Raw genomic sequence first — 15,337 nt, 5'->3', positions numbered from 1 at the left:
CATATAATTTTGAAAAGAGAAATGTGCTTAAGCTAAAAATCTGATTTTTATTTTTTCACAGTTATGTTGTGAATTTAGCTCAGATTGAACTAGGGATATTAAATGCAGTAGAAAGACAAATACATTGTTTTTATGAAATCACACGTGAACTCATATTCCGCATCTAGTAAATGGCACAGTGAAGAATGGTAGCAAATTAGTCTTGAGGAGAAGTAGAATCTTCACGAATTTGGTTTTCGAATGATAGATTTATAAGAAGGCAGTTTACAGACGGTAGAATTATAGATATTTTTCCTAAGCATTTGTTTACAATACCAAATAACCTTTTAAGACAGTACTTTGGAATTAACTCATGAATGGAATAAGAATGAATATCAATATGATAATCAGCAGAGAGTATCTGGAAAGTGTTTCAGACGGTAGCACTTTCTGCTGACCTTTTTGAATGAAGGCGTCTTAAACAAACTGATCTTCCTTTTTCACACCATATTGTACTATACATTTCTAAGAGCAGCTGAAGGTACAACCCAGCCATCGCTTAATCTTGATAAACTTTGTAACGTGTCAGAGCCTGGAGGAATTCTGAGATCATCTTCTGGAACCCTCTAGTTTTACAAATCAGGCAACAGGCCTGGTAGGTGAAGTGAGAATGTTTGGATTATAATGCACACAATGACTTATATTTGGTGGCTTTTGCATAAATCAAGGGTGCTCATAGGTTTTCCAAGGACAGATCTATATTTTTGCTCTGCTTTCTGATGTGTTTTATAAAAAAAGTTATGAAAAATTAACATTTGATCAATGCAATTTATATTAAATTATAAATAAATAAAAAAGCAACATTTTCATCATAGAAATAAGGTTTATTGTATGTTATCTTCAAAAATAAGATTTCTTAGAACTTTTTTTTTATTTTTTATGTATTTTTTGTTTTTATTTTATTTATTTATGTATTTTTAAAATTTTATTGGGGAATATTGGGGAACAGTGTGTTTCTCCAGGGCCCATCAGCTCCAAGTTGTTGTCCTTCAATCTAGTTGTGGAGGGCGCAGCTCAGCTACAACTCCAGTCGCTGTTTTCAATCTTAGTTGCAGGGGGCGCAGCCCACCATCCCATGAGGGAATTGAACCGGCAACGTTGTTGAGAACTTGTGCTCTAACCAACTGAGCCATCCGGCCGCCCTAGAACATTTTAAATCATTTTTTCCTTCCCATCTCATGTTCAGAGAAATACATCTACTTTGTCAGTGAGGGAATCTGGATTTATCTATAATAGATAGTACTCTTAGTGACTTTAATTTAGGTGGGTATGTGGTTCTGGGCATTTTTTCTATTCAAATAGTTTTTACACATAAATTAATTTATTCCTAATTTATGGAATAAATTAGGGTTTTATCTCCCAATTGCCTCCTCATATAACAAATGAAAAATATAATGTGGTGATAACAGGCAAAATAAAACGAAGGGAAATCTTCACATGTAACAGTATAATCGTAATTTTAATGGTGGGTCAGTGGCAATTCCAGTCATGTAACAAAATGACCAAAAAAAAAAAAAAAAAAAAAACAACTGTGATCCATGTAGAGTTTTAAAACATAGCCTATGAGGGTTGTGCTTACAGTCCTAAGAGTTTTTTGGTTTTTATCCAACTGATGTTTTAAAATGGCTACCCAGCAGTCATACAGGGAAATGACTTACCTTCCCAAGGTTTTCCTTAATGTGTTGACTACCATTTTATTGCCCTGTCATCTTTTATATTGACATTTTATAAAATTTCAATGTCAATATAAATTTATACTGAATGGCCATCTAGTAAGTGATTGTAAAAAAAATAACTGTAGATTCTCTTACTTTGTATAATCAATTTCTTATGTTTATATGAATTAACTTTAACTGTCAAACAAAGAGTATGGTGACATTTTCTAAAATCTCACTTTTTCCCCCCTTAATTTTTTTTTTTTTAGGTATTTCTTTAAAGCATTTTCTCTTGTGGGAGAAACTCAAGAACGAGAGAGAGTTTTAATACACTTCTCCAATAGATATTTTTATTGTAACCCAGATACCATTGCTTCACAAGGTAATCTGATAGAAATGCTTGAATTTTTTATAATAAGAGTTATTTTTCTTCGTTATGAAAGTTATATTTTACTGTAGAAAATATGTAAAATGATACAGAACAAAATGGAAATCATCTACTTCTGTAATTACTTAGAGATAACTATTATTAACAGTTTGATTTCCTTCTTTCTAGTCTATCTACATAATGTTTAATGTCAAATTGGAATCATTAGAGAATTGTTTCCTACTGTATTTCCCTTTCATTGTGAGCATTTTCTCATGTCATCAAATAATCTTTAAAAAGCATATTTAATGGCTACAGCATATTCTTTACAGTTCTTTCAGTTATTTTTACTCTATTTTCCAGTTCCATAGTATGACACTATACTTTAACTTTCTCATGCTTTGTCACTCTGAGATTTTACCTGCAAAGCGCATTGTAATAAATTAATTGCCAGTTTTCTTATTGCTTCTTCCCATACATCTGATCTCTAAACTTACTGACAAAGTACAGGTCTGCTTAGTTTTGTGGTGAGTTTTGGAAACATTTACAAGTCTCCCCGAAGTTTGCAGTGTGTCTCTGGTGCCATGTTTGATATTCATCAAAACAACACTAGCCACTGACTTTGGTTTATGATTTTCATGAACTATGATTTTATGTTTATTATACCATTTTTACAAAGCAACTTTAAATGTGTAATTGTTGATGTAACCAATGAAGAGTGGTCTTTTCTCATTTTAATTCCTTCAATAAAGCAGTTTTCAGGATTTGAAGTTAAGCACATCCTCTGCAATTGGAGAATCTTTCATAAACTAACACATTCTGGAATAAATCACTGAGATTAGATGCATTAGAAGCAGTGATTATGTCTTAGCTTCAGTATTACCAATTAACTAAGATAAGTACTGGATTGACTGACGTGACTGCTGCCCACCCTCTGCTGTAACTAAGCCATAACTAAGTAACTAACCACCTGATTATTAAAGTCCCATTCCTATCTGTAAAATGAGAACTTGTCTTTCTTCATTCCTTTCTTTGGTTATGTTTAGACCACGTATTCACTGTCTCTATCACTGTCAGCATTGACTACAGAATGAAAGGGACAGAAGAGGGTTGTTTTTATTAGAACCTTCAAATGTAAGAAGATGTTGACATTCCTAAGTGAAACAAGGAATATGGATTTGTGTGCTCAATTGACTGTTGATAAGGATAGTTGAGAGTTGACTGCTGAGTTTTACAAACCCTTTCAGCAGTTTGTTTTAATGTATTTAGAATTTGTGATAATAAACAAACTGGAATAAATATACTTTTAGGCATTCAGTAGCATCTACTTAGAGATGTTAATAACAGAAATCACCTACTATGCTCAAAGACATATTTTTGAAAAATAAGCTGTCTTTAATTCATGAGTTCAGTAATTGAACAGGCCTCTCCGTACATTTAGCGTAAATTAATAAGGTTTTCTTTAATCTGCAACTGCTGTTGTCTACTATACTTGGATTAAGAATTGCAGGGAGCGAATAGGAAGGAGAACCAGTTCTGAGGTTTGGAAATGAGAAGCTTAATTCTTAGTGATTTTCCTTTTAGTTTTATAAAGTAAAAAGAGAAGTGGTGTTTCTACAGAACTGTGAAATGATCCTTCTGGTTTGGGCACCTCTTTTCCCCTGAATATTTAATTTTTTTAATCTTCACAGATTATTTCAAAATTTTATTTTTATATAATTTATAGTATCTTGTACCATTCAAACCAAGTATTTCCTTTAAAAAAATGGCAAGAAAGAGGATAATTGTTCCTGCCTATAAATTTTTAGCCAGAGAACTAACACCCAAAAAGTAAACAGTGGAAAATGCAAATCTTGGTTTTCTTTGACTTCTTTCCTAATTCACTTGCTTCCCAGAAAGTAAAAAAAAGTAAAAAGTGCTAAGTTACTTTCATTTCCACATCTTCTATTAAAGAAAATTGAGAATATATAAAAAGATGAAAATTATAATCTCACTAAACAGAGATAATAATCTCTTTTAATGTTACATTATATATTCTAGATGTATTTATATTTAAATGGAATCATACTATATGCAATGTGTTTTTCATATAGTTTATTGTGAATTATCTTTCCATTTTAACATACATACTTGGACAACATTTTTAATGACTGAAACAACAGCTGTGTTTTTAGTGCATTATACTTACTTGTTCCCTACTGTAAGCAATGTTTCTTTGGATATCCTTGCATTTTGTGTTGATTCTTGTTCCTTAGTATAAAGCCATAGAAGTAGACTTGCTGTGTCAAAGAACATTGTTTCAAAGCTTAAGATACCAAATTGTCCTCCTGAGACGTAGGAATAATTTAGATAATCCAGCAGAGTCCAAGTCTGCGCACTGAGGTTGTATTAATAATTTGTTCTTATCTATTTTCTATCTCCCCACACAAATACAATTAATTGTACCTAGCTCCAGTATTGTGTTCTCATAGGTTCTTAAGGTAGACTATTTTAATGATAATAAGGAGTCCAACAGGAAATAGTGAATTAATGCTTTCTATTCTTGTCCCTTTCTTTAGATGGAGTCCATTGCCTCACCTGTGCAATGATGCTCCTTAACACAGATCTTCATGGCCATGTAAGTGTCGGTGTGTGAACTGTCTTACAGAATTACAAAATACCGTCTGCTTATTTTTGCTTTTGTGTTCATACATGTTTACTCTCAGTCTCCCTTTCTCTCATTCTCTACACGGCAGGTAGGTAAACATAAATCTTTGGAAAAAGAAATAACTTGTTTCACATGCTAGCCCAGAGCACAATTTTAAGTGAATACATACTGTCAACGTATCTGCAGTTGTTTTATCTGTAATGTGTGTGTTCTGTATCTTCTTTCTCCACTAGATGGCAGACAGAGCTTTTACTTTTTGTTTTTGTTTTGTTTTTTTGGTTAGTTACTAGGATTGATATTTTATCATGGAAAGAGAGGATGTAAGTTAGATCTGAAAATGTCAACTGTGTCTTCACTACATACGGTAGTAAGTCTTAAGAACTCAGCCTTTTCTATAGTCCTCAGCTCACCTGGTGTTTTACTCGTTGAAATATCAAAATAGTCTAGTTACCTTCTCACCTTCTATTTAAAATATAGGATGAACTTCTTAAATCTATAACTATATATATAGAAACTTTTACCTTTCATAGATGTAAATTTTAGCATTACTTAAACTGTTCATATTAGAGAAAATGAGAACGTTTTCGTTAAATATAGCTCAATATATACTTAGCACAAAAATTATTTCATAGTCCCAGGTTTATTTATCTTGAAGAGAAAATTAAGTTTCTTTTAAGTGAAGAGTCTAGATCATCCCTTGGTTCGCTATGTGATTTGCCTTACAATTTAAAAAATTACTCTAAAGGAACTAAAACTTAAATACTATTTCAAATTTGTTCTCCTATCCCACGTAATTCCCTTATTTAAAACTATGGTGCTCCTCGTTAAGAAAGACAAAATGGAACTGTATGGGGCCATTAAGATGGACTGAGGGGAAAAAGGGATTCTACCGTCAGAAAAGTAAAGAAGAGATATAGTGAAAGAATCATAATTTTAACACTGTCTTCACAAATCTCTCAAAAATTAACTATGAAGTTCCATTTGCAGTTTGCAAGAGGCAAATTTAGAATAGCTTAGTGACTAATGGACATATGTAACATGTGTCCAGCGGTTATATATACTGAAAGTGTCCATACTTTCAGGGGACATTCTTGGGTAATAGGGTTGTAACGTGTCTTGTGGAAATGGAAGTACTAGGTTTTTCACCATATGAGCCTTGAAATTATCAGACCTAATACTCATCCAGCTTGTTATGGGGATGACAATCACTCAGGGCTGTCCTGACCTCTATTTTCCTGTTACCAGGGAAGCAAGTGTTCACTGCTTTCTTCTCTGAGAGCCTGTCCTATGATAACAATTGCAACTCTGTCCCCTTCTTTTCCTCCCACTCAATTTCTCAACCTAACTTTCAGCCGAAGGAGACAATTTTGAATACACTTGTCCATGTACAACATTGAACCAAGCCAGTGATTCCCAGAATGAGGAAACTTCTTGACATTAGATATTTTGAAGTCTCATCCACATATGAATATTGTGCACTTAGTGTTTGTTGACTGAGAAAATGTGTCATGAAGAAAAAAAAGAATTCAGTAACAGTTCAATTTTTATTTAAAGGTTGAGGATCTCATAGAACTTCTGTGGAAGGTGCTAGATTTGGAGGGATGTGTTACTATTAAAAGCTACATTGCTTTTTAAAAAGCGTATTTTGCTTTAATAATACTTTCAAATAAACATGTATCTCATTAGTCACAATAATTTGAAACATAGCAGTAAATAAAGGTGTGAGGTTTAATTAAGGTGACTCAGATGCTTGCTGTCCAAACAAGCCATGGGCACCACAGGGTCTGCAGCCCACAGGTTCAGAACCACTGATCTCAGATTTGCTCTGGCTGTCTCTTCAGGCCACTTTTGAGGAATTGAAGGAGATTAAGTGACGTATCACACTTCTTTTTGGCAAATAGAATGTGAGACAGTTTATTTAAATGAACATTTTAATGTCATCCCGAATTATGCCAGTCATGCATAATTAATAATTGGCTATAGTGACAGAATTACATATTAGGAAAAAACCATAAATACAAGTGAATCTCTATATTATCTTCAAAATCATGTTTTTGGAGATTATTCTCAGCTTTGTTTTTATACATGTGTGCTATATATTTAAGATGGTCTGTTATTTAGGTGTGTGTTTTTTTTCAACTTTCTAAAAATAATTTTTTATTTTTTTCAATTAGAGCTAACATACAATATTATATTAGTTTCAGGTATACAACATAGTGATTAGACATATGTATAATTTATGAGTTGACCACCTGGATAAATCTATTGTTATTTAGGTTTTGTTTATTAGTTTGTTTGTTTTTTAATCCCTATTTACAATGTGTGCTGTTACAAGTCTGAATGTATAGTAGCGATCAAAAGAACTAACCGTATGAAAATTTGTTTCTCTTATCTTCTTCCTCTGGATTTATTTTAAAAATAAATTTTCCTTCTAGGTGGTAAGTTTTTATCCATAATTTTGTCTGTAGCTTCTCTTGCATCATGATTGCCTGATCTATTGTTATAATGTCTGTTCGATTTATTAGCATGACCCCTATGAAAGTGAATCATTCAGAATACAAAGTGAATTATTTCTAACTTCTGTCCCTTTTCACCTTCTCCTTATGCTGTACTGCCTAGGCCATCGTCTCTCATTACTTACCTCAATGCCAGAGTAATTCTCTTAGGCAGTGAACTAATAAGCCATTTTCCTTTTCTTCCTTACCGTTGTGTCATAGTAAAAATATAACAGCATGACATTTCTAAAATGTGCTGAGATGAGCTTGTCCTCATGTTTTCAGTGGGGGAGGCATAACTTGGAAGATTAACTTCTTTTGGCTATTCTTTGTGAATCTTTCATATGGGTTTCATTTACTCTAAAGAATGATGGATTGAAAATACATTAATATGGACCTTTGTTCTTACTGCTAATTTTCTTACTAATAAAATAATAGAATGTATACTAATATGTACTAATATAATCAATATAATAGTGTCACGTGTCGAATGCCTTTCTTTTCTAATTTATTCTCTCATTCCGCAAACACTTAGAGTGTGTCTACTCAATTTCAAGTTCTGTGCCATTTGGGTAAGGATCAGAAATGAATGAAGCGTGTTCATAGAAGTCAAATCTCATCTCTGGTTATATTGGCTAGGCTGACTTCCAGTAGTCAGGTGTAACTAAAGAAATGGTAGCAGGTAACTGAGGTGCTACAGTGGAAAAGCACTGGAGAGATACTGTGTTACACATGGGATGATAGTTAACCTCATTAAGGAGGCTAGGAAAAAAACCAATCTGAAGTACGTACAATATTTTTGGGAGAAATTCATTCAGATGTTATAATTATTTCATTGGAACTAAGAATGGCAATTCCCTTCAGTGCCTATTTTTGAAAAATATGAATGATTTATCATTATCTTAGCAATAGTATTGACTTGCTTTTACTTGTCTGCCAGTGGTTTATTTTCTTAAATATTTTATAATTGTGGCCACATGCCTAATTTGCTAAGTGATCTCTTATTTTTAAAATGCCTCTACACCTGTGAAATATATATGTAAATTAAACTTGTTAAAACAAACTCAGAGTTTATTTTTCCCTTGCTATGTTGAAACTAACTTGTATTGAATTTTGTTTGAAATGTCAACAAGGAAAGCCGAAATCTTTTTTTTTCGGCCTTATATTTTATTAGAAATGGTACGAATAAAAGGATCTGTCATGTTAGAATAAAGTCAACCCTGTTCGTTTCCTGAACTAGTCTTCACATGTGCTCTGTTGACTACAGCTAGCTCTCTTGTACTTGGATCCAGCCATACTGCAGGACTGTCTCCAAGGCTGAAGTCACGTGGCAGGGGCAGGACAATAGGCAGGAACTCCTTGCCAGGGCTGGGTACTGAGGTGGAAGGAAGTTTTAGGTACAGAACTGAGTTGCAATGAAAAGTGGGACACATAGGTGTGTTGTTGGCCAATTTCCCAGCTAAAAGTCGAAAGAGTTCTGCAAGACAATGGCTGCCCAGGGTCAGGCCATGGTTAGAGGCAATAGCCAGGACGTTATTTTTAACCAAGATTTGTGACAGAATTTACCTTTTAACACTGTGGCTTGGGATTTTTAGTAGGTCTTTTGCCCAAGGTCTCTCTCTGCTTTCCAGTATTGGCGGGAGCCAGCCTACCCTGTGCAGTGGGTACAAGGAACCGGGGGTTGGGGGCGGGTTCTGGAATGGCGGCTCTCAGCTTCAGGTTGGGCATCCTGCTGGTACTTTGTCTTTGGGATACTCAGGGCATGCTGAATATCATCCTCAGTGCCCCACACTTAATGGATGAGGCAGCTCCTTACTAGCTTTTTTGTGTCGGGTTATAGGTTGGATAAAGGGCAATGCCAAGGCTAGTATCCCATACTGGTAGGGGGAAGAAAGAAGTCAAGGAATCAAGTATAGGTTTTATAACACCAATATTAAAAAGATACGTGTAGTTCAGTTTGAGTTAAGGTGTAAGAATTCATTATTTTTCAATCTGTAAACTGCATTGATAATTGAGAACTGTTAATTCTTAGATTGGCTCTCTAGAAACCTAGAATTTTAAATGGTGGGTAAAATATTTGGTTATTATCAGAAGTGGAAAATGACTATTATGAGAATTATTATTAAATAATTTTAGTCCTTTAATTCTTACGTTGTGTTATCTTACAATTCCACCCTCAAAAGCACCACAAACCTCCATGAGGTTGATAGATAGTTAATATCTTCAGGAAATCTCTGTGAGTATCCGTGATTACCCTTGTAACTCACAGCTGTTGAAGTGCTTTTTGCCTGCTGCCCTCCTGTCTTCCTGCAGACTGTCTTCTCTCTTCTTTTCCTATGTGTGCTATTCTACATCCTTGATGCCCTCTGCCAGTAAAATCATCCCTGGCATTTCTTTTTCTGTCTGGGCTTTATGTTGTTGTAGATTCCGGCTTTGGTCTTACTTTTCATTGAGCCAACACTGCCACCTTCCCTTGGAGTCCTCTTTCCCATCTTCTTGGTGTCAAGTCCTTTTTTTCACCTGATGGGGAATTCCCCAGCCATAGTGACTTCCTCCATCCTCTCCTCTCTTGGATCTTCTCAGGGATCCTGAAAGTTCACAGAAGCATCAGGCCTAGATTGCAGAGTCATTCAGGGTTCTAAGGAGGCGGGGGATTCAGTTTTCCGGTTACTGTTTCTGCCGCCAGCACAAGCATTTATGGGATAGCCTGAGAACCTATCAGTTGTGGAAATGTTTTTATAGAGAAATGTCATGGCTTCGAATTTTTCAATTTTAAAATGACCTTTGGAATATAATTCACTATCAAACTGACAGCTCCCTAGATTTTAATAGGAATCTTCATTTAAGTATGTCAGAATTAATCATGCACTGGCGGATTTTCTTGGCTTCTGTGATGCCTCCAAATGAAAGCCTCCTATCTTTTTTTCCTCTTTTTCTCTCTCTCCTCTGTCTCTCCCCTCTTTTCCTTCACTCCCCACTCTTTTTCTCTCTCTCTCTTTCTTCACCTTTTTTTGTTGTTAGTTCTATTTTTCTTAGAATAGGTCCATACATAATATAAAATATAACAGATAGCTTTTATCAAGTGGGTGAGTGGGGCTCATTGAGGGACCTTGGATTATCTAATTTATACATTATTCTGTCACTGCATCCCTTTCTTTCTGACCATTATGAGTTTTTCACATTTGCATAGCTCTTTGGTAAAGGTGATAAAGGAAAGCATGTGAAATTCTATCAAGTCAGTTTTTGCTCTTTCTTCCTGCAAATGACTTGGAGAAGGAGGGATAAGTGAGGATGAGGAAGGTGATTAAAACCTCTGACGTCTAATCCCATTACTGAATTTAATGCCTGTCCTGTGACAATCATATTAAAAGTAGAGTTTACTTAGTGTTTATAACTTGATAATGCGATCAGTGTCTTTTCCTTTATCTTCTCAAGTTTTAGAGGAAATATTTTCTATGAAGTAGTGAGAGAATCTGCTACTACCATATGTCTCTAACTTTATGGTACCAGGATTCCTTTATACTCTTAAAATGTTTTGAGGACCCCAATGAGCTTTCGTTTATATCTATTAATGTTTATCACATGAGAAATTAAAATGGTTAAAATTTTAAAATATTTATTAAATCATTTTAAAATAACATTAAACCTATTAAATGAATAACATACTTTTTATGAACAATAATTATACTCAAATAAAAACAAAAAATCAGTGAAAAGAATAGCATTTAAAATTTTTTGCAAATCTCTTTCATATTTGGCTTAATAGAAGATAGCTAGATTCTCTGCTTCTGCATTTAGTCTGTTGCAATGTATCACAAGTTATGTAGCTTCTAGAAAACTTAGCTATAACTTGTGAGAGAAACAGCATGAAAAAATATTTTTATTATTGTTGTTATAAAAATAGGCTTGACCTCATAGAAACCCTAAGCAGGATCCCTGAAATACACTTTGAGAACCACTACATCACAATATTATTTTCAGTTGCCATATTTTTTTTTCTTTATACCACATCTGGTTCCTTTTTCAATGGCAATGTGTTACACAGTGGTAGGAAAAAGCCCAGTAATACTTCAAGTATCCCTAAAGGTTGTACTTTTAACACTTACAGTAGCTCTGGGATTGGGTTTATGAAAGAACATTTTGAATATCACAGCTATAGCTTCCTGGTTTGGAAATTCACAAAGGATCCTGCTTTACCCACTAACCATGCATATATAAAAAAAATGCACACCTGAGGGCAGCATAACACAATTAAACTTATTTCATAGAGAAGCCTACAGAACAAAAGCAAAACAGGAGCTTTTAGCAGAGCTACAGAACTTAAGTAATTACCAAATCAGTAGTATGCTTTTTCAACATTTATTGTAACATGTTGGAGGAGGTGGAATTGTCATGTGGGAGGGTATGCCTGCTGTGTTTTTAATATTACAAGATTTGTGAAGCCAGATTTTACTGATGGATCATGAGAGCTTTTGGTTGTTCTGAAAGTATCTTTTCCATAAAGCTTTTAGAATGCAACTATTAAAAATCAGAAATTTAGGATCATTTTGCCTAAATCGTCAACCTCTGGGTCAGAGTATACACGGTGGGCTGCTTTCCTGGTGAATACTTAACAGCTGACCCTTAGCAGCTCTCCTTTAGGGCTGAATTTAGATTGGGTCTTGGTTGGAGCTTTATAGAAGGTTCCATTCCCCCTAGTTGTCAGGGAAGGCATGATCAAAGCAAAGACTTGTTTACGCTTGCTGAGTTTTGGACTGTAGCTTGTATGGTTTCTAGGTGACTCTGTTAAGAATGAAACTTTCCATCTTAATTGTCTCCCTTTTCTCTCATTGTCACCACTATACCACTTTGGAGCTGATTGTCTGCTGGGGCAGGGGGGAAATGCCATAACTATAACAAAGGAAAAACCTGAAGTTAAGGTACAGAATACATCAGCATGCCTAAGGTATCTGTGTGCCTGCTCATTACGTCCTCAATATCAAAGCCACTTCCTTCCAGTTTTCTTTTAGATCAAGGGTTGGTAAAGTATGACCCACAGGCAAAATCAAGCAAGTAAAGTCCTAGTGGAACACAAACACCTCCATCTGTTTACATCTTCACACTAAAATGAGTTGTTGAATAGTTGTAACAGGGACATTATAACCTGTACAAACGTAAAATATTTCCTATCTGGTTATTTACAGAATTTATCTCTTCTAGACTCCTGCCTTTAGTCCATGAAATCTCTAGTTCCCGCCCCCAAACATGGTAGGGTATGGTTGAGGATGATCTTTTTACTTAACATTCTAAATGTGAACATGTTAAGCACATATTAAGTTTTTCAGAAATGATAAATTCATCAATTTCTCTCAAAGGCACTTAATGTATCTTTAAAAGAAATGGAGAAAACAGCTCTTTCTTTTGTATTGAAAATATATTTGATAATGGCAATATAATCATTTTGGAGAATAGTCTTAAATTTGAGGATAAAAACTCCCAATCTAGGATTTTTTGACTTTTTGATTAATATTTTCTCATTAAAAATGGTACCTTACTTGGGTAAATATTCAAGACTTGGGTCTGCCTAGTATTTTGGCATTTCAAATACAATTCTTAGTTTTTGTGGATTTTCCATTTTTTGTATTATCTTTTCAGATTTCATTTAAAATATCTCCTGATTTTAAAGGTAATGATCCAGAGATTCATTTTCATTTAGCATTTCAGAGTTGATAAAAATGGTATAAAACTCAGGGAGCGTTTGAAGACATATGTCAGTGAGACGTAAAATGGGCTAAGCTGATCCTTTGCTCTTTTGCTCTTAAACCTTACCTAGAAGAATTATCATAGGAGGAGGACAATAAATGGCAGATGAAAACAGCCTCCACTAATATTCAAGAAATTGTTGGGCATTTTTGACCCACAGAAAGTCGTATATCTTGGTTACCTTTATTCCCCGCATTGGTCATACAAGTTGAGGCACAGTGTAACGCTTCCTTACTGTAGAGGATCCCAAAGTGTTTGAACTGTTTTATTTATTTTTATTTTTTTCCTTTTGGTCTGAAGTTACATATCCATTTTTCCCCCAAGTTACTATTTTTTTCATTGCTATTTCAATGTCCATATAAGTCAAACCGGTATCTACATACTAATGTACATAATAGTACGGTGAGTAAGCAAGTATATGAAAAGCAATGTCAAATAAGCAAGTAAAATAAATATGGATTTAGAACGAAGTACGATTTTATAAATCAAAATAACTTAAGGGACTTTACCATTGTTAATGTTAAAAAATATAGCAATTCTTGTTAACTGAATGATAGTTTTATTTACACCTTACAATAAACATTCATAGTGTCCTAAAAAGAATTTTTGACTTAGTGATATTTAAACACATTGCTCATGAACCTTCCAAAAGAATTTTGAAAAAAAGTAGTATCCTACCTTCTGATTTAAAGTTGTCATCTAAAAATTTTTATTGTAAGTTAAATTAAAACATAAAATGATAATTTTTGGTGTGGATATTAACTATTGATATCCAAAAATAATCTTTTATTAAAGTCTAAAGATCATAGTGAGGAAGAAGCATTTCCTAATGACAGTGAGTACTTCCAAAGTAAATGACAAAGTACCATCAGCTTCTCCAAAAAACAGTGTGAACACTAGCAAAAACATGGTCAAATATTAACATTTTCAGAACTCTGGAAATTAACCAAAGGTTTACAACAATCTAAAGAGTGTTTATTGAAGGGAAACAATAACAACAACAGTCAATTTCCATAAGAGCACTAAGCTTTGTGCTGTTTTCACTTTTCCTGTTACCGTTCCCCTCTCCGCAGCTCCACAGTAATCTTGAAAACCAATACCCTCACAGTCACAGTAGCTATGAAAACCAGAGGCCTAGCATCCACTGGAGTTGGCAGTTTTGAGCTTTTGTGAATTGAAGGGAGAAATAGTAATAGTTCAAGCCATTACAATTCAATAATAATGGCTTGAACTTCAGTACCCCACTATGATTCTAATTATGCTTAGAATAACTACAAAGAATATCAACAAAGAAATAGAAGATTTGAGTAACGCTATAAATCAATTATATGTAACAGAGACATCTATAACCCACTGCACCCAACAGCAGCAAAATGTGTATTCTTTTCAAGTACAAGTAGAACATTCACCAGGACAGGACATAAAACAAGTCTCAGTAAATTGAAAAGGTATGAAAATATACAAAGTATGTTCATTGACCACAGTCAGATGAAATTAGAAATCATAAGAAGAATGAAAATTTTGGAAATTAAACAACAAATTCCTAAATAACTATGGGTCAGAGATGAAATTCACAAGGGAAATTAAAAAATACTTGGAGATGAATGAAAATGAAAACACAACATAAAATGAAAGTAGTGCTGCTAAAGCAGTACTAAGAGGCAAATTTGTTGCTGTAAATGACTATATTAAAAAAGAAGAATGATCTCAAAGCAATAACCAAACCTTTCAGTATAAGAAACAAAAATAGAGCAAACTAAACTCAAAGAAAGCAGAAGGAAGGATTTAATACAGAGTAGAAATAAATGAAATAGAGATTAGAAAAATAAGAGAAACATTTTAATGAAACCAGAAGTTTACTCTTTGAAAAGATCAACAACATTGACAAACGTCTAGCTAGCCTAACCATAAAAAGAAGATTCAAATTGCTAAAATCAGTAATGAGAGGTTATTACTGTTACCTTACAGAAATAAAAAGAATTATAAGTGAATATAATCAACAGTTGTGTGTTAACAAATTAGATCACCTATGTGAAATGAACAAATTTCTAGAAAGACAAAAACTACTGAAATTGACTCAAGAAGAAATATAAAATCTGAATAGACCTATAGCAAGTAAAGAAATTGAATGACTAATAAGAAAAACTTCCCACAAAGAAAAGCCCAAGACCAGATGGCTTCACGTGTGAATTATATAAAACATTTAAAGAGGTTTAACATAAATCCTTCTCTCATAATCTTCAAAGTAGGGAACACTTCCCAAATCATTCTGAGGACAGTTATCACCTTGATACCAAACCAGACAAAGCTGTCACAAGAAAATTAACATCCCTTATGAATATCCCTTCTGAATATAAACACAAAAATACTTTAAAAAAATAAAAAAGTGCAA

At 33.9% G+C, this 15,337-nt stretch overlaps 1 protein-coding gene across 4 annotated transcripts in view; it reads left to right on the top strand.

Moving 5' to 3' along the window:
• PSD3 (pleckstrin and Sec7 domain containing 3) overlaps nucleotides 1-15,337 on the top strand; it is a 521,794-nt gene that overhangs the window by 305,345 nt on the left and 201,112 nt on the right. For all 4 annotated transcript variants that reach the window (XM_033104950.1, XM_033104953.1, XM_033104951.1 and 1 more), the window contains 2 exons: nucleotides 1,964-2,076; nucleotides 4,620-4,678. In XM_033104950.1, the coding sequence (XP_032960841.1) occupies nucleotides 1,964-2,076; nucleotides 4,620-4,678 (172 nt within the window). The remainder of the gene's footprint in view (nucleotides 1-1,963; nucleotides 2,077-4,619; nucleotides 4,679-15,337) is intronic.

Source organism: Rhinolophus ferrumequinum, chromosome 4 (genome assembly GCF_004115265.2).
Source record: "Rhinolophus ferrumequinum isolate MPI-CBG mRhiFer1 chromosome 4, mRhiFer1_v1.p, whole genome shotgun sequence".
Lineage (NCBI taxonomy): Eukaryota > Metazoa > Chordata > Mammalia > Chiroptera > Rhinolophidae > Rhinolophus > Rhinolophus ferrumequinum.
The sequence above is the reverse complement of the archived record's forward strand: the minus strand, read 5'-3'. Positions and strand labels throughout refer to the sequence as shown.